This window comes from Pinus tabuliformis, chromosome 7 (assembly GCF_031772625.1).
Source record: "Pinus tabuliformis cultivar Carrire ecotype Pingquan chromosome 7, CPIR1, whole genome shotgun sequence".
NCBI lineage: Eukaryota > Viridiplantae > Streptophyta > Pinopsida > Pinales > Pinaceae > Pinus > Pinus tabuliformis.
Window position 1 is genome coordinate 289,900,561 of NC_142293.1, and position 27,224 is coordinate 289,927,784.

General features: G+C 38.4%; 1 protein-coding gene across 1 annotated transcript in view; it reads left to right on the forward strand.

Annotated features, from left to right (window-relative positions):
• Positions 1-3,304: 3,304 nt before the first annotated feature.
• The window catches only part of ALDH22A1 (aldehyde dehydrogenase 22A1), a 243,611-nt gene continuing 219,691 nt past the window's right edge, over positions 3,305-27,224 (forward strand). The window contains exons 1-4 of the mRNA XM_089458099.1: positions 3,305-3,751; positions 3,925-3,968; positions 5,363-5,464; positions 14,428-14,555. Of these exons, the coding sequence (XP_089314225.1) occupies positions 3,640-3,751; positions 3,925-3,968; positions 5,363-5,464; positions 14,428-14,555 (386 nt within the window). The 5' untranslated portion in view covers positions 3,305-3,639. The remainder of the gene's footprint in view (positions 3,752-3,924; positions 3,969-5,362; positions 5,465-14,427; positions 14,556-27,224) is intronic.

The window sequence follows — 27,224 nt, forward strand, 5'->3', positions numbered from 1 at the left end:
CCTCCTCGTATATCCCCTAATGACTTATCTAAAAATTAACATCTCTATGCTAGCATGATTGGAGGGATACCTTGACACAAGAACAATATTGTCCATGTAAAAATGAAACATGATGATTGCTCCAATGAAAAAAAGGGTATTGTATAGAGGACAACCTTACCTAAATCCCATATTACAATTGATTATTCCAATCAACCCTCAATGTTTCTGAACTTAGTAATAACATTCTCACACAACCTTATTCTAATGACTCTCAACTCAAACAAACCTTTAACTCTTATAATTGACTCCAAAGGTTCGTTCAGGCACCATGTCAAAACCTTTCCAAAAGTCAATGAAACAAAAAGGGGACTAGTTTTATTATTATTACATTCTTTTGCAATGATCCTAATTTGTAACTATGTTGTCCATGATTGAATGGTGACAAATAAATTTGACTTAACATTTTTCCATTTTTACATGATTTTCTAGCAATATACTAATCTTCATTTTAGAATAATTCCACATAACTTAGCTAAAATAGGGCTACTCATAATGACCTTATAATTTGAGGGGTTGTTTTTTACATGTCTTTTAAAAATAAGAATGTTGAGGCTTTTGGTATATGCTTACACAAATATTGTTTGACTACCAAGTTGAAGAGTGAGGAACAAGGACATGTCCACTAATTTTTAAGATTTCTACTTGATACCCTTCAATGTCCTCAAATTTTCCTTTTACAAACCTTCTAAACTCCAAACCTTATGTCCTTTGAAGTGAAAAGCCCCTGCTTAATAATAAAGGCTTGAACATTGCTCATGACAAAAAAAAAGAAGGGTTCCATAAAGTTTTTTAAGGTACACATTATAGTTTCTCAAGGCAATTGTTTTATTTTTGTTATTTTTTCAAGTTAGAATTAATTTTCAAGTGAAGATATATTGAATGTTTTTTATGGGCATACACAAATAAAGCATTAGTTAATTACTCATATAAAGATAGCTAGATTAACCATGTCATGAAGTAAACTCATTTTAATTAATTAAAATTTGTTTTGTTTTTAAAAGTTGGTTATTAATGTTAACACTAACAACCTTTTTTTAAGGAAGGATAAAAAGGTTGGGTTGTTATTTAAAAGGATAAGGTTCTTACCATTTTTTTTTCAGTTACAATTAAAAAATTGATTGACCGTAGATTGTATATTTATCGTTATCATTGTATGTATTGATATTAATGTTAGTTACAAATCATTGGAGAAACCGGTGAAATAAAAGAGAATCAAGTGAGAAATAATGTCCAATGAAATCTTATTATAGGGATATGTCATCATAAAGTTAGCATGCAACAACATATAGATAACAATAACAAGCCAAATATAACTCATTAGGCATTGCATCGAAACCACTAGTGAATATGTCACTATGCCCTTATAACATCACATCAATAACATCTATAAGCCAATGGTAAGTTACACAACTTGATTGAAATCACTAGTGATGTTAAAACAAACAATGCACTAGGTACGACATGAAACATGTGAAATCTCCATACAACAATCCTAGCCATGTGGTAGGTAGGCAACCACAAGGGCTTTCAAATTTTGGTCGTCAGAGATCATAATCCTACAACACTAATTGAGTAAGCATCTCGGGGAGAACCATGATTGAATAAAATGCATGCACATTTCTAATAATTAGAATACAATGGAATTAGAAAAACGTGAATTAACATATTTCATAACAACCAAATATACATGACACCAAAGTTAGACTATGAAGCTAGATTGGTGAAGGACCCAAACTATAAGCTTCTATCTCTTTCAATCGAATCCATTAGTTCTCATCCTCAATGAATCTACTCATTACAAACCACTGTAGGCATCTCATCTAGTCATTAAATAATAATGTAATTATCTTCCATTGTGCCACATAACATAAGGAAGATCTTCATTTTATCTACTCAATAGTTCCTCATGTTTTTTTCCCTACAATGTTATTTAATGTGAGAGAAAAGCGTCTAATATAGTGTATTTTCTCTAAGAATTGCTTACGAGACCAATCCTCAACACTTAAGCACCTAAAGAGAAGCAAATACACAAGAGGGGAGGAGGATTCATAAACTTGCCCAACCTCTATTCTCATCTCTAACCATATGCCTTTAAATTAAGGTTGCAATTTCCTCTCATGGTGCCACTTTAGTTGATTTATAAATTTGTTCATGTTTGACAGTGGAGAACAATGCATGAACGAATGTAGACTATGAACCCAGGAAGCATAGAAATGAATGTTGTGAATAGAAATAATCATTGACATTCCTTTTGACATGAAAAATGATGCACTCTTACACTTTCCCATTATGATTGTACCTAGTCCATACCTTGATAACCAATGGGGTCAGACCCATAAAACTTGTTCAAATCTAGTTTGGAGAAGCCACATATGGAACTACTCGTTAAGTGTTTCCCACCAACCTCTTACATGTGTTCAATGATTGATTTTATATGCTAATAGAGATAGATGGTTTCATTTAAGGCACCCAGTCAGAAAGTGATGAGATCTAACACTGGTACTTAGTAATAGAAGATTTACTTTCCCACAAGTCACTTTTCTTTTTCCCTTTAGTGGATCATAATCCCTTTCATACTCTTCATTATTGTTTTAGATCATTACAAATTATATTCCAACATTAATACTTAAATAGCTTGACTTTAATGTGGCAACCCTACATCATGATGTATTTAAATATATTCACATTTTCAATTTGCCTATCCATCCAATAATTGGGCTTTGGCTTCTAAGTTCATTCCATTCTAACATATTTACTATAAAATTATTTATTTAAACTCACATTAATTAAATTTCTTCATCATTTATTATATATTATATATTTATAATTTATATATAATTATATGGAATACATTTTATAAATCAAAATTAAAATATTACAACACAAATTAATAATAACATTAAAATAAAGCACTCTTCTTTCATTTAAGAATGAATGATTCATGCCATCATTTAGGAGAGATTATTAAATTTCTAATAAATATTAAAAAAATTAATTAATCCCCTAAAAGTATATTAAATATTTATACTTATTATAATAACAGTATCACTAATATTAACTACAAATTACTTGAAAAAAAATAATAAAATAAAATCTCAACGAAAAACAATTCATAAAATTTAATGCAGAAAGAAAAGCAACATCGAAATGAAGAAAACTTTCCACGACTTGGGGGATTTAAAAAATCAGATTGACGAATTATATTAACTCATACAATTATGGAATGTCATCGCGACTTAGCGATAAGAATAACCCGAGTTGATACACCCGATAACTAAGAAAAAAAGTTGTCCAGTTTTTCGAATTAAACAATAGCAGAGGGAATCTGTCCGCGCGTGGGCATATATTGAGCTGGCTCTGCACAACAGCATCCATTTTCTTTTTTCCTTTAAAACCTGGTTGCAGGCTTACGTGCTCTGTTCATGCCCAGTATTCTTCGCTCACTTGTTTTCCTTCCATTGCATGAAAAGAAATAACAATGGCCGTTTTTCTAATGAATAATGGCGGTCTTTCGGCGCAGAGTGGTCGATATTTGCTCTGCTAAGGTTATGATTATATTCAGACCTTCATAAGGTTTTGTGATCTCGAGGGTTAATTATGGAGCTGTGGTGGGCTATGCTGGTTATTGGCAGCGCAATTGCATTATGTCGTCTTCTGTTGATGCTTATACCTCCTGTAGTGCCTGCAATGGACGTAGATGCGTCTGATGGTATTCATTTCTCTAATTCGAGCTTAAAGAATCAGGTTTTCATTTTTCATTTGTGGTTTTTGAGGGCCTCAGTGGCCAGGGAGTAGTGGGTATCTGTTCTTGAATACGTGCATTCGGCCTTTTTATTGCAAATTCGTGAGTAGTTAATTGAAATAAAATAAACCCTGTTGCAGTTTTGGACGATGGTAGCCAGACAACGGGGGAGGGCTACATTTATGTAAGTAGCTCCATTGTCTTGACTGTTTTGCAGTTTTCGCTTCAAGCGATACACTATTGATTTTTGCCTTTAGCTTTAGTTATATGTTAATTTTCTGCATTTTTAAATACGAACAATTTCTTGAACTGTCTTGTTAGATCGCCAAAAGGCCTCTTTATGAACAGATAATGCCACCTTCAGGGTCTCTCTGAATGCAGGTCCTTCACTGCATAACATCTGATGTTAGGTTAAATAAATCCAATATCTAGCTTCTAGCAAACGAAATCATTTTAAATGCAACATGTCTTGGTTATCCACAGTCTGCGGTCTATGGACGTATGCAGTGCTATGCTTGGAAATCACGTGTCGTGTGGAAATGCTACTGCCATATGGGATTGGGTTGGTTGCCCGTCTAGCAAAACCTGATCAGGACTTCTAGGTCAACCTGCTTATGTTTAAGAGGCCACATACACTCCCTCTTATTTGGTAGCAGCAGTACTTGGATGAATGACTTCTGGGTCAAAAACTACTCAGGACTACTGGATCAAGCCATTAGTATACAGCATGGATACGTAGTTTCAATGCCGTCCTCCTTACCATTGCTGTTTTGGTATTCAAGCTGATACTCCCTCTTATTTGGTAGCAGCAGTACTTGGATGAATGACTTCTGGGCCAAAAACTACTCAGGACAACTGGATCAAGCCATTAGTATACAGCATGGATACGTAGTTTCAATGCCGTCCTCCTTACCATTGTTGTTTTGGTATTCAAGCTGATAATATAACAGCACAATATGTTTCGGACGTGGCAGCTCAAACTAAGCATCTGAACTAAAACTTCTGTTTGGAATTGTTCATTTGAAGTTGAACAAAAACTTGTCTATCGTTTCTTAGAATTTCATGTTCATGAATATAGCTATGGTTTAAAGCCTCAGGGCAATTAGCATCAATTCCATACTCCTGAGTCCTTACAAATCATTGAATATACTATACGTATCTAAGCTCAACAGTGCGATTTACTTCCGATATTTACTTCTCAAATTGTGCATTTAGTCGACACTTCATTTTCAAATTGTGCATTTGAACAATTACTTTCCCGGAAGTGCATCTGTACTGGCATTTATCTATGATTTCTCAGAATTTCATGTTCATGCATAGCACCATTCTTTTAAAGACTTAGGGCACGATTAATGAGGGTTACAATAGTGGGCAACAGTCCAACAGACCCAATGGGATTGGGTTTTCTACAATAGTCAAGGAATACATATCAAATATTATTGTGTTTTCATTCTGATGTAGGTTTTGTATCTTTTCTAATTTGATTTATAAACATTAACTGCCAACTGTTTCAGATTCTATTCTCCCCTGTGAAAAGGATTTCAAAAATGTTTGTTGTACTGTGTGACTTATATGCAGATTCCAAGAAAGGGGAAAGGGGCACAAGCAGAAAGGGTCCAATGCTACGAACCTGCTACAATGAAGTACCTTGGATTTTTCCCAGCCTTGACACCAGATGAAGTGAGATCTCTTTTCTTTATATCTGTTTGCCACTGTTTTTGTGTTTTGATGAATTATGAAGTGGTGGAACTTGGGTTGCAATATGAACAGGAAAACTAAAATCTAGATGCTTCTTAAATTAATGCCAGATATTGTCTAATATTTTATACATTGATCAAGCTGGTCTGGCCTTGGTCAGGGGTGTCTAGGCTCTATATACACATTTGGTACAAGAATCCTTACAATCCTTAATAATGGAAACTGACAAATGTGGTGGGTCCATTTTTTCCCTAAGGAAAACCTTCCAGGGAAACACAAGAGATGCTTCCTCATACTTGTGGATGGAATCCCTAGTAAACCTGTTGGCATAGATAAAGGGGGATTTGAAGTAGGCACCTGCTGGCATGGAACTAGCAAAGGCCAGCAACATTTGTAACAACTGGTTGAGCTAACCCCTTGTGCTAGTGGTCAGGCATTCTTGATCAGCTGGCTTCAAATAACTCCTTTTCGTGGTACAATACGATTAATATTATCTACATGGTATACTATAAAGCTAAATTAATGATGGCGCTAACCCTGGTCATGGCAGTGAAACCATATATTCTGGGATGATAATTCATTTGCTCCTTATGAGTTTTTTTCAGTTTATGCTAATAAGAAAAGTGTTGTGACTATTTCTCTTCCACGACCTCTAGGCCTGACACAATCATAGTCCATGAGTGTTTCACAAGCTTTCTTCCAACCTGTATATAAGAAAAGATTTGCATTCAATGGATGACTCATCAAATCAACGTGCACTGCGATCCATCTTACATTGATAACCACCTTCATTACTTATTGATTTTGAGATTCAGTTTCAAAAGTCACAATTTCACAGGAAGGCTTTCAAGTCATGACTAAATGCTCTCCAGGGTACAAGGGACGGAGAGAAGAAAATAATAGCTCATAGGAGCCAACAACAGATCAGAACTTTTCATATGTTCCCACTCTCAATCTCAGTATCGCACTGGAGTAAAAAGTTAAAACAGAGTTGAGATACATATTTCAAGTTTCAACTGTTTGGCAATTTTTTACATTTGCATTTCAGTGTTCACCTCTCGGCAGCTTCTTCCATTTATTTTCTTTCAGTGTCTAATTTTACATGCTAACATATGTGTAAGTACCTGCATATCAATCGCGGAAATATGATGTGTGCATATCACAACATATATTTTAGGCATTAGAATCTTAGACTTTGTGCCCATGAGCTATTTTGTGTGTAAACTCATGATTTTGTCATATTGTTCTAGCCCTAGACCTTTCTAGTGTCATATTTCAACGCTTGTAAAAGTCCACTTTTATGTGAGGCCCTTAACACACTTTTATTAGTAACTTAAGCTTCATGTTAGGGTTTTACCTATCTTTGATAGAAATAGAGGTTCACCCTTTACATTTGTATTTTTCATAATATTTTGTACTTAATAGTTAAAACAAGTTGCATTGGAGAAGTCTACCTTCATATAATCCAATGTTGTCATGTTTTGTAATTAAAACAAGTTTCACTAGAGAAGTCTTCCTTTATGTAATCTGGACTTGTAGGTGCATGGGTGTGCAAGTGTTCTCAACCTTGGTTTTTTGCCATTTTCTATTAATTTTCTACTATCGTCTCAGTCGTTGTTAGTTTCAATTACTCATATGATTGTAGTGCTTGTGATGTTTTGGATGCACACAGATTGCAAGTGAGTACCAAAGCATCAATTGATTTTCATTCTCCTTGCACAATTATATCCTTGGGAGTTTCAAACAAAAGGTTAAGGGGTAGATCATAGTATGCTGCCACTAAAGTGTAGCTGATTGGAAACTTTACGAGGTTTAGAGGAAATGAGGAATGCGTTGTGAACCCTAGGTAAAAGGACCATGGGCCCGGATCTAGGTATATCCATTCACAATCTTGAAATCACAAAGGAGGAAGATGATGTTGTAAACCCTTGGGAATAGGAATTAACAACCCTTTGAACTTACCAACCACCCAAAACTTTGACTAGCCCACAATATATTTTTGGATGTGAAGTGGAAGTGCACACTTGGTTGTGCAAGATCAAGTTAATTTTCAAGGTGCTACACCTTTATAGCTAGGAGAATAAATTTGTTTAGATGTCTAGATCTCTAGGAGTGATGTGCTTGCTTTCATGCATGCATTATCTTGTAGGGGGCATCTAGGAAATTTACTCATTCAAGTTGGGTGCTCTACCCTAGTCAGAATTAGGGTTAGGGTTTGATAGAATCAACGTAGGTGCTTTACTTAGTATGTCTACATACATTGTGAAACTAGGTCTCTCCTATATTATAGAGGAGAGGTAGGGTAGACCATTGAGAATATGACTTAGAGATTAAGAGATCAATTTGTAGTTCATTCAGTCTTATTATGGGGTTATATTCTAGAGAGTGAACTAGGGTTGTAGAGTGATTATGCTATAGTGTGATAATGAGGTTTTTTGAGTGAGAAACTTGCATGCCATACCAAGATATAGTTTCTCTTTTCCATGTATGGCCTGAGTGCCCTTAATGGTTAAGAACATGTGTTTCTTCCTTGGAGATCATAGGTTCGAATTCGAAGAGGGGTAGGTTATAAACACCTTTGCAAACAAAGCAACCAAATCGAAAGAACACGAAAATCAGGATGCAACAAAAAAAAGGTTTGAAGCCAAATCAATTATTTATTTATTTTTACCATGGCGAATTGGTAACTCGTTGGAGTAATCTGGGCGAGGCCCAAGATCAAACCTAGCGACTGCTACTATAACACCAAGAGTATATCCAACAACCCATGAGCTTAGATATACCTAGGAATTTATGAGTTAGCAAGAGTCGAGACTCCACAAGGGTGGACATGCCAACTCTTCGAGCCTTATCACAATGGGCCAAAGATGCCCCCCCCCCACCCGTGGGATTTGAAACCAGGTGGAGGGGATAACATCCCATTGCGCCAACCACTTGGTCGTCCCACGAGGAGACCCAAATCAATCATATTCACATAATGATGCTCAATCAATAGTACAATAATCATAATCACCTTAAATCAATCAACCCTTACATGTAACCAAGTACATAATTAGGATAAGGAGCATGCCAAAGATGCCCCCCCAGTGGGATTTGAAACTAGGTGGAGGGGATAACATCCCATTGCGCCAACCACTTGGTCGTCCCACAAGGAGATCCAAATCAATCATATTCACATAATGATGCTCAATAAATAGTAAAATAATCATAATCACCTTAAATCAATCAACCCTAACATGTAACCAAGTACATAATTAGGATAAGGAGCATATCCTAAGATACACTTGAAGATGGTTGAGGAGCTAAAAGGCTAACAATCCCTGCTTTGATCATAAGTTTGTACAAGTGTACCAACTAGGTGTTGATTTGGGGTAGCATCGGATGTGCTCTAGCCACGAAATTTGGTGGAGAGGTTGGGGCACATGAGATCTCCAATACCCAGAAAGGGTTTGGGCAGATTCTAAACAGATCAGGAGATATTAAAATAATTAATATTTTTAATGGAGTCCCTAAGTCTAAACTTAGGGAAAATAAAATATTAATGTGTATTAATATGAATCTGTGTTAGAATGGTCCATAAGACATGGATCAAGTGAGATCTAATCTTAGTCGTTGATTAGGGACTTAATCTCGACCGTTGATATGTCAACAGGAAAAGTATAAGAGGAGGCTTGAGGGTCACTTGGAGAAGACACCAGAGTGATTAGTCATTTTATTCTCCAGAGCGGCATTTGCTAAGAGAGATAGAATCAGTGATCGAGAGAGTAGTTGAGGGGCATTGAGTACAGAGAGACAGAGAGGCAGAGATAGTGTCGGCATAGCAGCAGAGCAGCTAGAGAGAGAGACGCAGGAGCAGCCAGTGCTCACGCTGGGCCACGCAGAGGTAGCTAAGTGCTGCGCAGAGCACCAGAGGAGCCAACGTAGATGACGCAGAGGCTCAGAGAGCTGACGCAGGGCCTCATGGGGCTGATGCATGCCAAGATAGGCTGACGCAATGCCAACGCTGGGCTAGGAGAGGCTTACGCAGTCCAGATTGGGTAGATGCTGGGGTTTTTGGGGCAGATTGGTGCTGAGTAGCTGCTGGAAGGATTATCTGGGGTTTCAGCCAGTAGATTTGTCAGAAACCGAGAAGCATTACTGCTAAGGAAATTCTCTGTTGGGTAGGCCAGTTTCGGCACCCAAATTGTACTCTGATATTGCTTAATAAGAAAACCCTCTGATCTCTGCACCAGTTCCGCATTGGGTTTTTCCGGGGACTTTAGTCCAAAAATAATGGTGTCATGTGGTGTGTTTGTTCTTGTTTCTTTTAATTGTTGATCTGTAATATGTTGAGCATGCACTAGTGTTTATTTTCAGTATTTACATTGTAAATAACTTGTTAAGGAAAATAACAAGTAGGTAGGAATAAATAAGATAAAGTGCATGGAGGGTTTCTAACTAAGTAAACTTAGAAACTTCAACTCTAGGCGACAAAGACTAGTGCAAAACGATGGTAACATGTCCAAGTCTTCAACCTAATACCCATGGTCTAAAATCTCTTGAGTCTTAATGAAGATCTGCTTCAAGAACTACCAAAAGTTGATGCTAAAAACCAAGTCTGGAAATCTCATTCTGCAACAAATGAGCTAGATAACTTGCAAGTGTTCACTGATGTGAACCCAAAACCTATGAGAGTAAACTCGGATGAAAAGTGAATTGGCTATAGGTCCAAAATATCCAAAATACTAAAAATGTCTGATGATCCATTGTGCCAAGCGAAAAATGCAAAAGGATCATCTGTCCTTTGGTGGGTCTGAAGACCATCCTTGTAAAGTCCAAAGCCCATCAAGTAAATAAATGTGTTCACAAAACTGCTCTTATAAAATGACCCATGAAAAATGTCGATAATTTAGTTGATAGAAAAAAATGTCGATCTACATCCCAATCTCGTAATCTATAAAACCTATGAATGATTCGACAAGGAGTAAATCATTATCTTAATGAAAAATACTAAGAAGTAAATTAGGTGAATTGTGGCCACTACCTGAAATCTTGATACCAAACAGTCAATCAAAAACATCGAACAACCATACAAGTCACAAATCCGTAATAGGTCACTGAATTGTCAAATGCCAAAAAGACAAACCATCTATCCAAATATCATCCATATCAATATGCTAAAAACCCTAAAAATATTGAAAAAGCATCCATCAAAATATCATCTATGTCAATATCCTCCAAATCCTGAAAATCCTCAAATACCATCCGTCAAAATATCATCCATGCCAATATTGTTAAAATCCCAGAGATCCTCAAAGAATGCCAAGTGCTAAACTATCTCAGTGAATAGTCTTTGAAGGTCAAATTGACCAATCCAAAAACTCATTGTGAGTGATCCATTTCAAGAGCATCGTATCCTATTTGTATTATCCTGAGTAGTCCATAACCCTTAAAAATCAAGCTCATAAATCTCAAGCCACTGCAGGGCCTGACTCATAACTTAATAGAAAATTCCCAATACCATCTGAGCTATACGAAGCAAAATTCAAAGGAGGCCATGATCCACAAAATCAGACTGAGTAGACTTTGAAACTTGAGGCTAACAATCATCATTAGTATCTTCACCCGTGTCAATTGAAAGGTGAGGAGTCTTCGGACCTGTAAATTGGCAACATCAATATCCTTCCCGAAAATAGAAAAGGGTAACTACAATGTCTTTGAGTGGAGTCTGAAGATTGGATCTTCAACTCAAAAGATGACCTCAGTTGAACTCCGGTTATGCCCTAAATCATCAATTCCTCACTAAAAGCATTCATAGCCATTTGCTGTAGAAACCTTTCCAAATAAACATGTTTGGACTTGCATATGCATTTTGTGGTAAGATTGTTCTAATAACTTGGTTTCCAAGTTCCAATGCCGAGTATCTAACCATCCAAAACATACCTGTTTTTGATTAACCTTCATTTGCTTCTGACACCTTTTTGAAAGGTGGTTTTGTAGAAATATTTGCGTTGTAGAGTTATAATGCAAAACAGGAATTTAACTTCTTAACAAGAGATCTCCCGGATGTCAATTGTGTGAATTTTCAACCTCAAGGCTGTTATGAAATATAAACAAAACAAAAGCAGCAGTAAAAGACTACATTTCAATTATTAATAACTCCAACCCACTAGGCAATTCAAGAGAAAATATACCAATGCATTCCAATATGTTTCAGCCCAATTAGGGTAATCATATCATGCATATAATGATCTGAAAGCACTTGTGGTGACTATAAAAACAATAGTAAATCTGCCCTTATATTCTTCAGTTGTTAAATCACTTAACATATTCACCGTTAACTTATGTCAAATCAACAAGACATATAGTGCTTGGAAATTATAAACCATGAAGAGTATAGATGGTAGAAAATCAAATTTGCAATTTACACAAGTATTGTACAGTAAGAAACTTTATAATATGCATAATGAGAAGTTCATTTACATACCATAGCCTTATCCCGAGGCTAGTGCAATGCTCTAGCTCTCCAAAACCCTTGTTATGGAAAACCTAGAAAGCCCTAGCTCACAAAAAGGTGATCCAAGAAGCATGCATCACACAAACATGCCCTCCAAGGCAAGATGTCTCCTCTTCTTCTGCTGATCAAGTATAACTTATGGTTTCATCTTAAGCCCTAATATCTAATTCTCCAAGGGATGAAACCCTAACTCTAGTCTTCCAGATGCTGCAATAAACTTAAGAAACCCTAGCAACTCCAAGAGACAGAAAGATCAAGTACATAACAACATCCAAGAGAGAAGAGGGTAGTGACATCTCTAGACAACACAGTTATCTACTGGACGAGAATCCTAGAGAGTTTTTAGGCTATTTTTACCCCCATTTCAAAAAGTGATGCTCCTAGTCGCACTCTTTTTTTTGTTGGGGGGGGGGGTGGTTAAATTTACAACTTGTTTTGAACTATGGCCTTTACAACATATACTGTTGTGGATAAAAACCTTAAAAAATCCACCCATGAATTGAAAAGTGGATCTCCAAGTGGAAGTGATGTCTTTGACAACTGGCACCATTGTGAACAAAAACCTTAAACTAGACCCCTGAATTAAAAGTAATGCTAGTTGTTTTTTTCCAAGGTTAAAATTGTAGCTTGTTTGAAACTAGGGCTTGAAAACCAAATCTGTTGTGGATGAAAACCCTAAAAATTGGCACTGTTGTAAAAACATCATAATAAAAATAACAATTTCAAACTAGGGATTTTTTTTGGTTTTTAATTAAAAAAATAACATTTTAATAACATAATTTATAAGGTAATCTGGAAAAAGAAAAAAATGAAAATGACCTTGCACCTTGCTCAACCTAGGAAAATGAATTTAAAAGAATACAAGTTAAAGTTTAACAATTTTATTTTTTGGTTAAACATGGAAGAAAATCAACATAAATTAAATAAAACATTCTAAAAAATGTAAAAAAAATAGAACACAATTTGACCCTTGGTTCACAGACAAGCCAGAGGCCCATAGTGGTGAACTTGCCCTTGCTTTGATAACAATTTTAACTGCCCACTTAGCAAGACTGCTGGTGCTATTACAATGTGAGGGGTAAACAACTCAATAAAATTATAAATCCAATCATTAAACCATACAACAAATTTAATTGAAAGGAAGGGAGACAACTTAGTTGTTGTCTCCCACTTATTGTACAGTCTTTGGCTGGGCATGTGATGTTGGGGACACTCTCCTCAGGCAACATTTTTCCTCGCAGCCAACCCTTCCTCAGTTATCATGAACACTCCCCATGGGGTTCTTAAGCCTTGTAACGAAAGGTTGGGATTTCTGTAGACTCTAGTCTCGGCATAAAATGGTACCCAGTCCAAGGGTGAAACTGGACTGGTCACATCTCACCATCTGCTGCAACCAAAGCATGCTGGGGATCTGTGATTCGTATCATGTTCCCTCCTTACATGGATGATTTGGCAGTACTCTTCCTGTTGCCTCTCAGTAGTAAGTTAGTAACAATGGGCATTGTCCAGCTTTTCCCAGTCAACTAACTAGTCCCAAACTTTCCCTCACTCAAGGGCTCAATTTGACAGAGTCTAAGTGGGGAATGCCTAGCACTCAATCCTAAACCGGCAGCATCATGGTAATCGCTGTGCACTGAAAGTGCCAAGGGGATTCCTACTCTACCCTTAAATACGTCATTAAGGAAATAGGGTGGTTAGGATTTTTAGGTTATGACCCCAAGTACTACAGTCAACACTCCCCAGGTCATATGCCTAGCCCCTAGGGCTTAGATTTAGGTTAGGCTTAAAACAGGTTTTTCGAATTCATTCGCCCCAAGGTTTACAATAAGGTTTCTGAGAGTATGAAGGAAAGAGTCAAAGGGTCGCTAGAGATCTGTTGTCACTGAGGAGTGACATCTCATGATAGTATTAAGAGCAATCTGGCTGCTCCCAACTTTTGATCACAGTTTGTGGGTCCTGGTGTGAATCAGGCACAGAAAACAAGCTCATATATTTCAATGCATGCTTTCAACAAGGGTGCCATGGGCACCACAATATAATGTCTACCAATATCATCATCAAGGCTATATATCAATTTTCAAATAATAATATCACGAAAGTTATCTAGTTTATAATCAAGAGCACTATTTCACAAGCTTGTGGTGATATAATATCATAACCATGTGAAATCATCATTATAATTGGAGTAAACTACATGAAATCATCATCAATTTGTGTAAATATCTCAACATCATCAACTAAGCTGGAAGAATCACATGATTGCAGAAGTTGACTGACAAGTACCAAAAGTGAGTTTTTGAATATTTCTCTAGATTAAATGGGAATTTTGACAAAGACCCTGGAGTTGTTCAGGTGACGAGTAGCTATCTTCAAAATTTCTTTTCTGATGATGCTTACTCTTAATTTTTGATCTGATTACTTTTCCTGCTTAAATGTAATATTAAATCAGGTCAGGGAACATGTTAGGCAAGCAAGAGAGGCACAAAAGGTGTGGGCCAAAAGTAGTTTCAAGCAACGAAGACAGTTACTGCGAATCTTTCTGAAATATATTATTCAACACCAAGAACTTATTTGCGAGTAAGATTTGCACCTCATTCAGTGACATAATATTTATCTTTTTCTTTGGCACATTATTAACTATGAATTGTTGTTTAAGATACTTTGTTAAGTGCTTCAGATAAGTACCTAACAATTGAGGCAGTGGTTTGAGGAAATAGTCATGTTCTAGAGTTTTTTTTGTTTTTGTTTTTGTTTCTGAAGTATAATATCTTGTTATAGTATAAAGCAAAATGTTCTTTTCATATTTTTAAGCTGTTTTGTTTATAACACAGTGCCTTTGACAAGATGCCAATACTAGAACTATTTATTAGCTGATATTTGCCAGAATTCTCTATGTAAAATGCAAAGAGCACCCTGTGAAAAGTTTTGCTACATTCCCCCCTTTTGCAAAATTTACTGGGAAATGTGATGCATTGATACAGGATGCATGGCTGTCCATATTTTCCTCTGTTTTTTCGAAAACATATAAGAATTAAGAAAATGAAAAAAAAATAAAAGAACCTAAACTTAATTCTGTAATAACCAGTCCTCCCTTTCATTAAGTTTGTCTCTCATTTCACATTTGCTCTTGATCCTTGAAGAGACTGAGAAAAAAGACTGCACATGACTGTGAGAAGGAGGCTGTTGATTCAGTTTGTCTTGAGTGCTGGTTGACTGTCCAATGTGAAGAGGAGGCTGCTACAGCAAGAGTGTGCAATGTTTAAGCTACAGCAAGGGGTAGTTTGTGTTTGCAGTTGTATTTTGGGTGAAGGCAGTCACAATAATCTACAGCCAGGTATTCACTGTTAGGCAGATGTTGCAACAGCACAGTGGAAGTACCATTCATCAGTGCTAGGACTTAGCTATAGACAGAAGAAATCTATAGCCAACTTGCCAAGAATGTTTGCTTCTGGGAGGAGGGGCCATATCATTTTATTTTGGTGTTTTTATTTCTATTTCATGTGTAACATTTCAAGCTTAAAAATCAGCCTTTGGTTAAAGCATAAACCTGTAAATTTAAAAACAATGCAGTCCAGTTTTAAATATAAACCCTTGCTGCAGGTTGCCAAAATATAAAAGTCTGCCCATTTAAAACAAACCAGTGGTGACTAACTCTACTGAGATCAACTGCAGTGACGGTGATTCTGATGTTGTGACAAAGGGTCATGTTGGTGCAGCAGGTCTTGTTGGGACAGAGATTGGAAGTGGGAGTGGAACTGCTACCTCATCAAGGGTAAGTATGCTATGTAATCTCTGCCCATCAAAGGCTTTGTCTGAATATGCAGATGGGACATTTGATCCTAAGAAAAGCCCTTTTGGTATGTGCAGCGAAGGTACTTACATCCCCAACCAACAGAAAAGTGGGAAAGTGAAGTGGTGGGTCATGCAATATTTGTGGCCATCCTTGGGTTGGAATTTATAGTCAGATTAGGGAGTACCTTTTGCGCATAGGTGGAAAGGGGGTTAATGTAGGTAGGTATGAAGTTAACCATGATGCAAAGATCCACTCTTTTGAGGTTGCAAATGGCAGCGAATACAAAGGGTACTTTCTCTTGCCAAAATTTCATGTCTGAACATGATCACAATTTGGGAGTGAGTCACCAAGGGAAAGCCGGCCCATTCATCCTTATACCTCCACCGGCCCCTATTGGGATGACTTCATCTAGACCGAAGGTTTCTTGTTCTTGTGCAATTGGTGGCAATATCACAAGAATATATAATGCATTTCAATGTGTGATGAGATGATGCCTTTGGCAGTTTCTGTTATACAAAGATGGTCCATGCCAATTGCAGAATTGATACCCTCATATTTGTCTCTATGTAAACATAAGTCGAGGACAATGAAGAAAGGCAAGTGTCCAGTATTGACGTGCAAGAAGAGTAGATGGGGCAGAAATTAGTGAAGACAAGTCGCTCTATTATTATGGATGGGTGGACAGACATTGCCAAACATCCATTTAGCAACATCATAGTTACATCTGTAGTAGGGCCTTTCTTTCTTACAGCTATTGGTTGTTCAAATAAGTGAAAAGATGCAACATTCCAATCTGAACTTCTTCAGGATGCTACAGAGGAAGCTTACCAATGCCTTGCAAGTTGTGATAGATGTAATAATATTGAGCTTATCAGGTAGGTTACTAGTTCAGAGTAAATACAAGCATATATTTGGACCCTTTGTTGTGTGCATGCACTAAAAAATGCATTGAAAGACATTAGCAAAGTGCAGTGGGTATTAAACTTGGTGTGAGCTCTGAGAGATGTGTAGATGTTTATTTGTAGCCACAACATAGGGCTCACTCGAGGAAGGAATTCTGCAAGCCCACCATATCTTATTGGAGAGGATGTTAGAGGTGCAATCACCATTCCAGACCATGGTTGTGATTCTAGATTGGAGCGAGTAGACATAATCCAAGACAGATGAGGGGAAGAAGATTAGGCTTAAGGACCTGGATACTGATTTATGGGCAGATTGCAGTTATCTGATATTGTAGGTCCTATATTGAATGTCATTTGCTACAACGACATAGATTCTTCTAGTCTTGGAGAAATCTATGATACTTTGATAACTGTTGGGTCAATTAAAGGTAGGCATTTGTCAAATGGATCCCTCCTTAGAGTTATGTACGAATCAGATTTGACCCATTATTCAACATAGGTAGGATTGAACGAAGACATCTTTGCATATGGTAGCATGTACACTTAATCCAAAATGGTATATGGAAACCTTGTAGAATTCCTCCTGTTACCTCCCCAACTTGTACTTAATGATAAAATCCCTAATCCGCAAGGTGTAACCCAATAGAGAACTACTAGGACTGTTACCACTGTCACCTAAGCAATCTATCCTGTTCACTTTAGGTGGGCTCTCCTCTGGCTCAAAAGGAGTCGGGGGAGCGGTTGGGGGGGGGGGTATTTCTAAGTAGGACCACTAAAGATAAACAATGAGACACAAGGTGATAAGAGAGTAGCTTTAGGAGAACAATGTCTTTTGTCTTTTAAGTAAAAGAGTGATGGAGGGATCTAGAGATGAGTGCCAATCTGGTAAGGGCAAGGCAACAATGTAGTCGAGGACCTATCTTGGAGGGCTTGATTTCTTGTGTAATCAGTGCTGGAAATGAGGCATGGAAGCCCACTGGATCGACTTAATTAGTTCAAAATTTTCAGAAGGGCAGGCTCCAAGGATGTTTCTTCAACTAGCTCTTAACTTCACCTTAGAATTGAAGTCAACAAGTTTACAAGTATTCTTAAGATAAATCATACAAATTATTAAGCCCCGAAACCAAGATAGAAAAGGAGAAAAGAGATGTTACCACACTAGATTCCTTCCAGGTAGTAAGTATACTCTTCAAATGGATCATGTCACTTAACCTTTGCTATGTGAAAGAATCTACACCACTTCAAGCTTGAAGAACCAAAATATTCAGCCACACATTGAAATAGAGAATCCATACACATCATATGTGCTCCAAGAAAGATGTATCTGTGAAGCTCCAAGGAGGAGAAATTCCAAGAATCCAACCATGAGTACAGACAAGGCAGGGCTACTCTTTATATAGAGTTTAGCTCAACTTCCTTTAAAATAAGATGATAACATTATGTCCCAAATCCACAATTTGCTCGTAGATCCACCCACACTCTTTCCAAGGAGTAATAATAAATATGTTTGATAGTTTTAGATTCACAAATTAATAACTGTAAAAAAATTCCTTAAAGGGGTGGACACTCTTTCTCCAAGGACCAATCAACTCTCAAAATGAGGAATGCTTCTATAACCAACCATCTTGAAATCTGCACCAAAGTCGCTATTGAACCCCTTTTAAACCGGCTTCCCCTAAAACAAGGGTGATCCTTGAATCATGCTAACCCACTTCTTGAAATGTAGATCATGGATACGCTTTGTGGATATCATGTGTAACAAACTCGCAAAGTAGAGCACTATTTCAAAATGTTCCTTGCAGCTGTCACGACCTATTATACAGGGAGCAGTCCCTGATCGTATGGCTGAAGAATCAAATCTGCCTTTTTGGGAATGTGTGCAGGGGTTTGGGACCTTCTTTGACCGTGAACTTCTAACAGCAACCATACAGGTTCGTCATGTTATGATCGTTTGATGATGATTAAGCCTTATTTTAGACTAGGTGTTTTCAAAAGATTGTGTCGAGAATGTAGGTGCTGGCACAAGTATATCCTAGAGCTGCTGCTGCTAGTAGTCTTCTTCCAAATCTGTTTACAGGAGACATCTTCCGAACATATACTGGAACAACAGAGTGATGGAGGGATCTAGAGATGAGTGCCAATCTGATAAGGGCAATGCAACAATGTAGTCAAGGACCTATCTTGGAGGGCAATGTAGTCAAGGACCTATCTTGGAGGGCTTGATTTCTTGTGTAATCAGGGCTGGAAATGAGGCATGGAAGCCCACTGGATCCACTTAAATTAGTTCAAAATTTTCACAAGGGAGGGCTCCAAAGGATGTTTCTTCAACTAGCTCTTAACCCTAGAATTGAAGTCAACAAGTTTACAAGTATTCTTAAGATAAATCATACAAATTATTAAGCCCCGAAACCAAGATAGAGAAGGAGAAAAGAGATGTTACCACACTAGATTCCTTCCAGGTAGTAAGTATACTCTTCAGATGGATCATGTCACTTAACCTTTGCTATGTGAAAGAATCTACACCACTTCAAGCTTGAAGACCCAAAATGTTCAGCCACACATTGAAATAGAGAATCCATACACATCACATGTGCTCCAAGAAAGATGTATCCGTGAAGCTCCAAGGAGGACAAATTCCAAGAATCCAACCATGAGTACAAACAAGTCAGGGCTACTCTTTATATAGAGTTTAGCTCAACTTCCTTTAAAATAAGATGATAACATTATGTCCCAAATCCACAATTTGCTCATAGATCCACCCACACTCTTTCCAAGGAGTAATAATAAATAAGTTTGATAGTTTTAGATTCATAACATGGCTCCCTCTTTCTTCTGCATCTCCTGCATCGAGCTTGCTTTCTTTCAAGGTATCATGGAGCCATCTTCACTCTTCGTTCTTGTGACAGGATCTAGGTCATCTCTCTTGCTCATCACTTTCTTCTTTGATACGAAGGCATTGCACTGAGCCTTCCCAAACTTCAAGCTTGATCATGGCTTCTTTATGAAAGTGATCTCCTTTGACCTTCAAGTTATCTTCTCGCACAACTACCCTTTCAATCCCATGATGGATTCATCTTTCGTAGTTGCCAAGTACCAGATATTGAGCTTGCCTTAATCGTCTTCATGTATTTTTGCAACACATGTCGAACCTTTGCAAGACCAGCCTCGCAAATCTCGATGGCCTCCCATGGCGGATGAAAAGAAAGACGAGGGGGCAGGAGATCCTATCAAAATCTTTCTCGAAGAAGCCCTCGAGCGACAAAGGAACTCGATGATGGAAAACTTTTCCCAGATCCTTCAGCGGCTACCCAGAGGCGACGCATCGACTTCCAACAGCTACTCTGGAAACGCCACACCCTTTAAGGTACAAGTTAATTTTGAAATTCCCATATTCGAGGGTCAGATAGACGCAGATGCCGTAGATAAATGGTTAAATTTGCTAGAGGGTTATTTTTCTGTTCATGATTTTTCCAGTCGGGAAAATATTATTTTCGCTCTTCTCAAAGCAGCCCCCCACATCAAGGATTGGTGGGAAACCTACTGCGAGCAGAAGGATGAAAGTATGGGCTCACTTTTTTCAGCCGCACCCACTTGGAATTCATTCCGGGATGCCATCAAGGAGTAGTACTACCCTGTCAAAAGCTATGAGGACAAATACATAAAGTGGACCACGCTGCGGCAGGGAAGGGACCAAGATGTGCCAGAGTTCACAAACATTTTTCATACCCTTCGCACACAGTTGGGTATCAAGGATTCTGAGCTGCATTTGGTACTCAAATACCGCGGATACCTACATAGATACATCCAGGACGAGATGGAGTTCCTGAACATCTCCTCGCTCGGCACGACATACTAATATGCTGTCAAAATTGAGCAGAAGTTTAAACAAAAGAAGCGAGACTTTGGATCTGCGAATTTGAAGAACAAAGGACAAAGCCAAGGCGGGGCAACCCAAGACAACCCATCGAAGCCACAAGAAAAGAAAAACACCACGAAGTCAAAGGACACAGGAAAGTGGTGTGAGTTCCATAAGAGCCCCACTCACAACACAAGTGAGTGTCGGACCAAGCAGTTGCTGGTGGTTGAGTTGAAGGCTTCAGAATCAGATGCATGTTCCGACCCTAAGTCAGAACCCGACAAGGGGAATGGCAAAGGGAAGCAAATCATTGATGCGGAGCCCAACGCCACTGTTGCCACCGCCAAGATCCAGAAGAATGAGCCCGAAGATCCAGAGGAGGGGGAGCAACTTTTCCACTCACAAATGTGGGTGAAGGGTTCGCCGCTGCAATTCATTGTTGACAGTGGGAGCCAAAAGAACCTCATTTCAGCAGAGGTCGTGAAGCGGTTGGGCCTACCGACTATACCACACCCGCAACCATATAACATTGGGTGGCTTCACCAAGGACGAGATCTCCGAGTTCGCCAACAGTGTCGCCTTCCCTACAGCATCAAGCCCTTCACAAACGAGGTATTGTGTGATGTTGCACCTTTGGATGTTTGTGATGTATTATTAGGCCAACCATACTTATGGAGGCGACATGTTGTGTATGAGTCAAGACCTCGCGCTGTTATTATTACTTTGGGTAATTCATTATACAGGATACCGGAGGTAGCCCCACCTATCGCCACCTCTTTGATCTCTGCTAAGAAATGCAGTAAGATCATCTCATAGACTAGGAAATTTATTTTCTGTCTGGTCCGCTCCCAAAGTAAGGGGAAGATCGTCGCCACATCCATGACCTCCGCGAAGGGTTCCTCCACGCAGTAGCAACAACAGAGGGATACGGTCATGAAAGAACACATGAACAGCTTCTCCTCACCCACAGGGGTACCACACAAGTTTCAAGTGGGCGACAAAGTCTGGTTGCATCTGTAGAAAGAACGCCTTACAAGAGCCCATCAGAAGCTCAGACCACTCCGACATGGTCCTTACACCATTACCAAGGCTGTGGGAAACAATGCTTTGGAGCACAACATTTCCCTATTCCTTCGCTTGCACCAAGTGTTCAATGTGGACTGCCCTCGACCATGCTTCCCACCATTATTGGACACATCAGAGGTTGCAGAACAACGCACTAGGGACTCAGCTCAACAGAAGTTTCCTCATCTCATGGAGGAACTCAACGCAATGGGGACAATTGCTTCCTAAGGGGGGAGGAATGATCCAGGGGGATGTTGGTGGCCACCCACCTATCCCACTTGGACCCCCACAACCGTCTCTTTCAGTTTCGTTATTTGTAGCACAATTTACTATTTTTAGCAGTTTTCCGGGTCCTTAACTTTCGGAGCTGTTTTGAGGCCCTAAACGACGTTTTTTGGGAATTTTGGGAGCAACATGGGTCCTTGAACCAATGTTGTTCTTCCCAAAGTTGTAGTCCTCAGATAGATCTTTCTAACGAGCTATTGTGCGCGTCAAACAAAAATCGTATGCCAAAGTTACGACCTCGGGAAGTTGATGTACCAATTTATCCAAATGGGGCCCACAATTTGGCATTTCATCTCCTAGGGTTAGGTTTTTGAATGTTTAGGGTTTCCATTGTTTCTCAACAATAAATAGGCCTTCGAGCCTCATTGTAACATAGTTCAGAGGCATGCAGCCGCCACATCTCTTCTCAGAGATAAGCTACCATGGCCCTAGTTGGTTTATTTCCATTTCTATTTGTAAACATTTTTCAGTACTTTACATTAATGAAATGAAGTATTATTCCCGCTGCATCTCTGTGTTTATGGTTATTTTTGTAATTTGTTGCGTTCTTGTTTAAATTCGGATCATCAATGAGATACAAAGACCCAATCCCTAGGCCAAATCCATCTCCTCATACCAAGTCAACCCTTCCTCTTGTCCTTCCTTGATTATGCACCATATTGCTACACATTGCAACTTTGTCTTGCTAGTTTCAATACTGCAACTCGACCTACAACTTCGACCTTGCAATTTCAGTCTTGCAACTTCTGAGAAAAACCCTAATTCAACCTCCTCTTGAGACCTTCCAAGAGCATGTTAGCTCTTCCTAAGGTCAACAAGATCTAGACAAATTTTCCTTCCTTCCAGCTACAAAATGTTGCACCTCGTCCTACTGTAACTTGGTCCTGCAACTTTGGCCTCTTACTGGAGCCCAAAAACCCTAGAATTTCACACGTGTGAGAGAGATAGAGCCCAAAAACAAAGAAATTTTGTCCTCCTTCTTTCTTCTTGATCTTCTCTCTCCTTCCAAATTCCCAACTACCGATCTAATTCTTTCTTGATATATCGAACTTGTGAGTGAGTGTCTCCAAATGAGGTTGAACGACTCCCTTATATAGCCTTCTCAAGGGGTCAAATTCCCTCCTTTAGACTGACTTGATGTTCCTAGGGCCAACTTGTACCCTTGGAGATTCCATGACTTTCTAGATTAAAAAATAATTCTTTTTACAATTACAAATTGCCTAGAGGGGTCTTATAAGTATGATGTTGACTCCTTTGACTCATGACAATAAATTCTAAGACCTATCAAACCCTAGAAGCACGAAGAACATGCTTTTACCTAGAAGACCATAATGAGCTTGAAGCCCATGCTTTAATAATAATCATTTTCTTTTCCTTTTCTTGTTTGTTACATAGGATACATATTGAAATGAATACGACAATTATGAAGACTGAAACTAGTTACATGTCTCAACTGTTTCAAACCAACTAATGTGGTTCATGAATAGGACATAATGATGAAGAAAATCTGATTAGGCTTAAAGATTAAATAGGGGAGGGACCCTATGATTCAATGGGCTAGGTCAAAGAAAGTAAAAAAATATAGCCATTAGACAAATAATAATTCAAAGAAAAACATAATTCTCTAATAATTATTAATACAAATACAAATACTATATCAACCTTGCTAATACTATTATTTAATAATAAGGTTAATTATTTATTATTAATACTATTATTTAATGATAAGGTTAATTATTTATTATTAATACTATTCTTTAATGATGAGGTTAATTATTATTATAATTGTTTAATAATAAGGTTAATTATTTATCATTGATACTATTATATAATAATATTAAATAGTATTATATTAATTAATACAAATAAAAATACCATTAATTAATACAAATACAAATAATATTATTATATTAATCAATACAAATACCAGAGTATTATTTGATACAAGTACTATTATATATGTTAGTTTTTGTAGCATTGGATGTGTTCTAGCCACGAAATTGGTGGAGAGGCTAGAATACATGAGATCTCCAAAACCCAGAAATCGTTTCTGGAAATTTCACCTAGAGATGACTTAATTAGATTATTAACTATTTTTTTTAATGTTTCATAAGTCTAAAGTTAGGAAATCTGGTTAATTAATCAAAATTAATTAAGTGAAGGTGAGAATTCTCTAAAAACTCACACGGATCGATCCATAAATGATTTGAGCCATCGATTAAGATTTAATCTTAGCTGTTGGAGTCCCAACAGGAAGATATAAGAAGGGATCGATGTGGTGATGGAGAACACACCAGAGTAGATACTTAGTTGCCTAGGCAGTTCGATTTTCTTAGTAGCAGAGACTCAACAGAGAAGATAGAGCCAGAGGGTGAGTAGCAGGTGGTAGAGGAGGTCAACAACATTTCTGAGAGAGGTAGTGAGAGGTAGGCTGAAATTACTAGAGGGCATTGCATAGAGGTTGACGCAGAAGGATCTGCGTGTGGCTAGGGAGGCAATTTCGGGGACAAAAATTAGTTGTGGGGTGAGGGAAAATTCTCACAATAATTTTGCCAGTATTTTTCTTAGATTAGATTGCCAGTAGAGCATCTAAATTATTGTACTCATAATTGCTGCTGAAGAATAATAATAAAACCCTCATCTGCTGCACCGATTTTCCCAAGTTGGGTTTTTCCGGGGACAATTGTCCAAAAACAACTGTGTTAAATTTTTGTGTGTGTGCAAGAATTTCTTAGTTTCCAGTATTTTATTTTCCGCAGTATTTTTATGGTGAAAATTGCAGTAGAGAATTATTCGTTGTTTGTATGTGCAAATAAATTGTTAAATTAAATTAACAATTAGGAGAATAATTTCCAATTACTGCAATAGATGAAATTTTCACATGGTATCAAAAGCGTGAGTGATCAGCCGGGAAGCTCAGAAGTCGAGAAGGGAATTTCATTGTTTAATAGGAACAATAGGCCGAAATTCCTAGAGGCTGCGCAGTTCATTGACAGGCAGGCCGAATTGGTGGGGTAGGAATTCGATTTTCAGTTGTAGGATTGCAGAAAATTCGAGTTGGTTGGGTTATTGATTCCAACAGTCAGAGGGAGCAGAAACAACTCATATTTTCGTTAAGAAGATTCCTTGGTTGGACGCAGAGGTTTTTGCTGCAGTTTGGAGTCACAGAATCAACGTTGGGTGGAAAGAGGAATAACACAATAAATTCTTTAGTATGACCATGGACATAATTGACATTCAGGAGGCTTCAGATTTATCTTCCAGGTTGGAGGACGAATTTGCTTGCTTGTCAGGATCAACTTCACAGGGTGTCTAGTATATAGACAGTGGAGCATCAACTCATATGACAGGGGTTAGAGAATATTTCTCTAGCTACAAGGAAGAACAAATGGACTTCTAGATTATGATGGAAAATAGAACAAAGTGTGCTCCTGTAGGGAGAGTTACCATCGATTTTCAGAGGGAGTTAGGAGCAAGCACTAGTGCTATAGATGTATTGCACGTGTCAGGATTGGGTATGAACTTGATTTCAATATCCCAACTACAGGATAAGGGATATGATATCCACTTCGTAGGAAAGAAAGTGTTTGTCAAACACTCAAGTTGGAAGAGGGTAAGACAAATCGGAGTTCGAAGCAACAAATTATACAGATTGCAACTCGACTTTCCAATGGCACTAATTGGCATTGACAGTAGCAATGGGAAGGAACTGAATGAGTTATGGCATAGGAGAATGGGACATTTACACCATGGAGCACTCAAGATGTTCAGGGGAAACAATAACAGGGGTTCCAGAACTTGGCACTGAACACGATGATGTGTGTAGAGGATGCGTACTTGGGAAGTACGCTAAGGCAAACATTCCCAAGAAGTGACAACAGATTATATGGTGTGTTAGGACTTATACATTCAGATATTTGTGGCTCGATGTCCACTAGAGCTCTCAGTCGTGCCGATTACTTCGTCACTTTTATTGATAACCATTCCAGAAAAGCCTGGATCTACTTAGTGAAGACTGAAGATGAGGTCTTCGATTGTTTCAGAGAGTTTAAGGCTCTCCTGGAGAATGCGACAGGGAAGAAGATCAAAGTGCTTTGCTCAGATAATGGTGGAAAATATATTGATATTGAATTCAAAGTTTTTTGCGCGAAGGAAGGCATCAAAAGAGAATGGACAACTCTGTATAATCCACAACAAAATGGGGTAGTGGAGCGGAAAAATAGAACCATAGTTGGGGCTGCAAAAGCTATGTTATATGACCAGGATTTGCCTAGGTTTCTATGGGCAGAAGCATGTAACATGACAGTGTATATTCAGAACAAGACTCCTCATAGAGCATTGGGGAAGAAAACGCCAAAAGGGGTCTTCACAGGGAAGAAGCCAGAAGTGAGTCATTTTAGGATCTTTGGCAGCGTTGCTTATTGCCATGTGCCAGATGAGAAGCGCACCAAATTGGATCAGACTGCAGAGAAGGGGTTTCTCGTTGGGTATAGCGAGACCTCCAAGGCATATAGGATCTACATTCCTAGCAATAGGAAGATTGTAGTAAGATGAGACGTAAAGTTCATGGAAGATCGAGCTTTCAAGAGATATCGTGAGATGCTTGCAAGCGATCAGATTCAGCCAGCTGAAGCTCCATTGGTCCAGCCACAGGGGCAACCAGTGGGACAATCATAGGGATCTAGTACAGTAACCAGTACTAGCAGTTCCTCAAGAGCAGGAAATCTAGTGAGATCTCAGGAAACGGAGCAGCAGGGGCAGGATGAGGAGGAGCTGGTAGAACCTCCCACTACTAGTGGTCGAGCCAGTAGAGAGGTTCGTCAGACATTGAGAGATGTAGAGGAGTTTGTTGGAGCTCCTAGGACGAGCAAAAGAGAGCGCAAGCAACCTGACAGATATCAAGCATTGGTAGCTCAGGTTGCAGAACCTTCTAGCTTTTAGGAAGCCGCACAACATCAAGTATGGGTAGATGCCATGGTAGAAGAATACAACTCTATCATGACAAATGATGTTTGGGAGGTGGTGCCGAGGCCTGAGGACAAGTCAATTGTAGGTTCTCGATGGATCTACAAGATCAAGTATGTTGCAGATGGCAGTGTGGAGAAGTACAAGGCTAGGTTTGTGGCAAAGGGGTATGCACAAAAAGAAGGGATAGATTATGAGGAGACCTTCGCTCCAGTTGCCAGATACACCTCTATTTGGTCAATTATATCCCTAACAGCTCAGATGGGATGGGAGATTCACCAGATGGACATTAAGACAACATTCTTGAATGGGGTGATAGAGGAAGAGGTGTATATTGAACAACCAGAGGGCTTCGAGACTCATGAGTAGTGCACTCATGT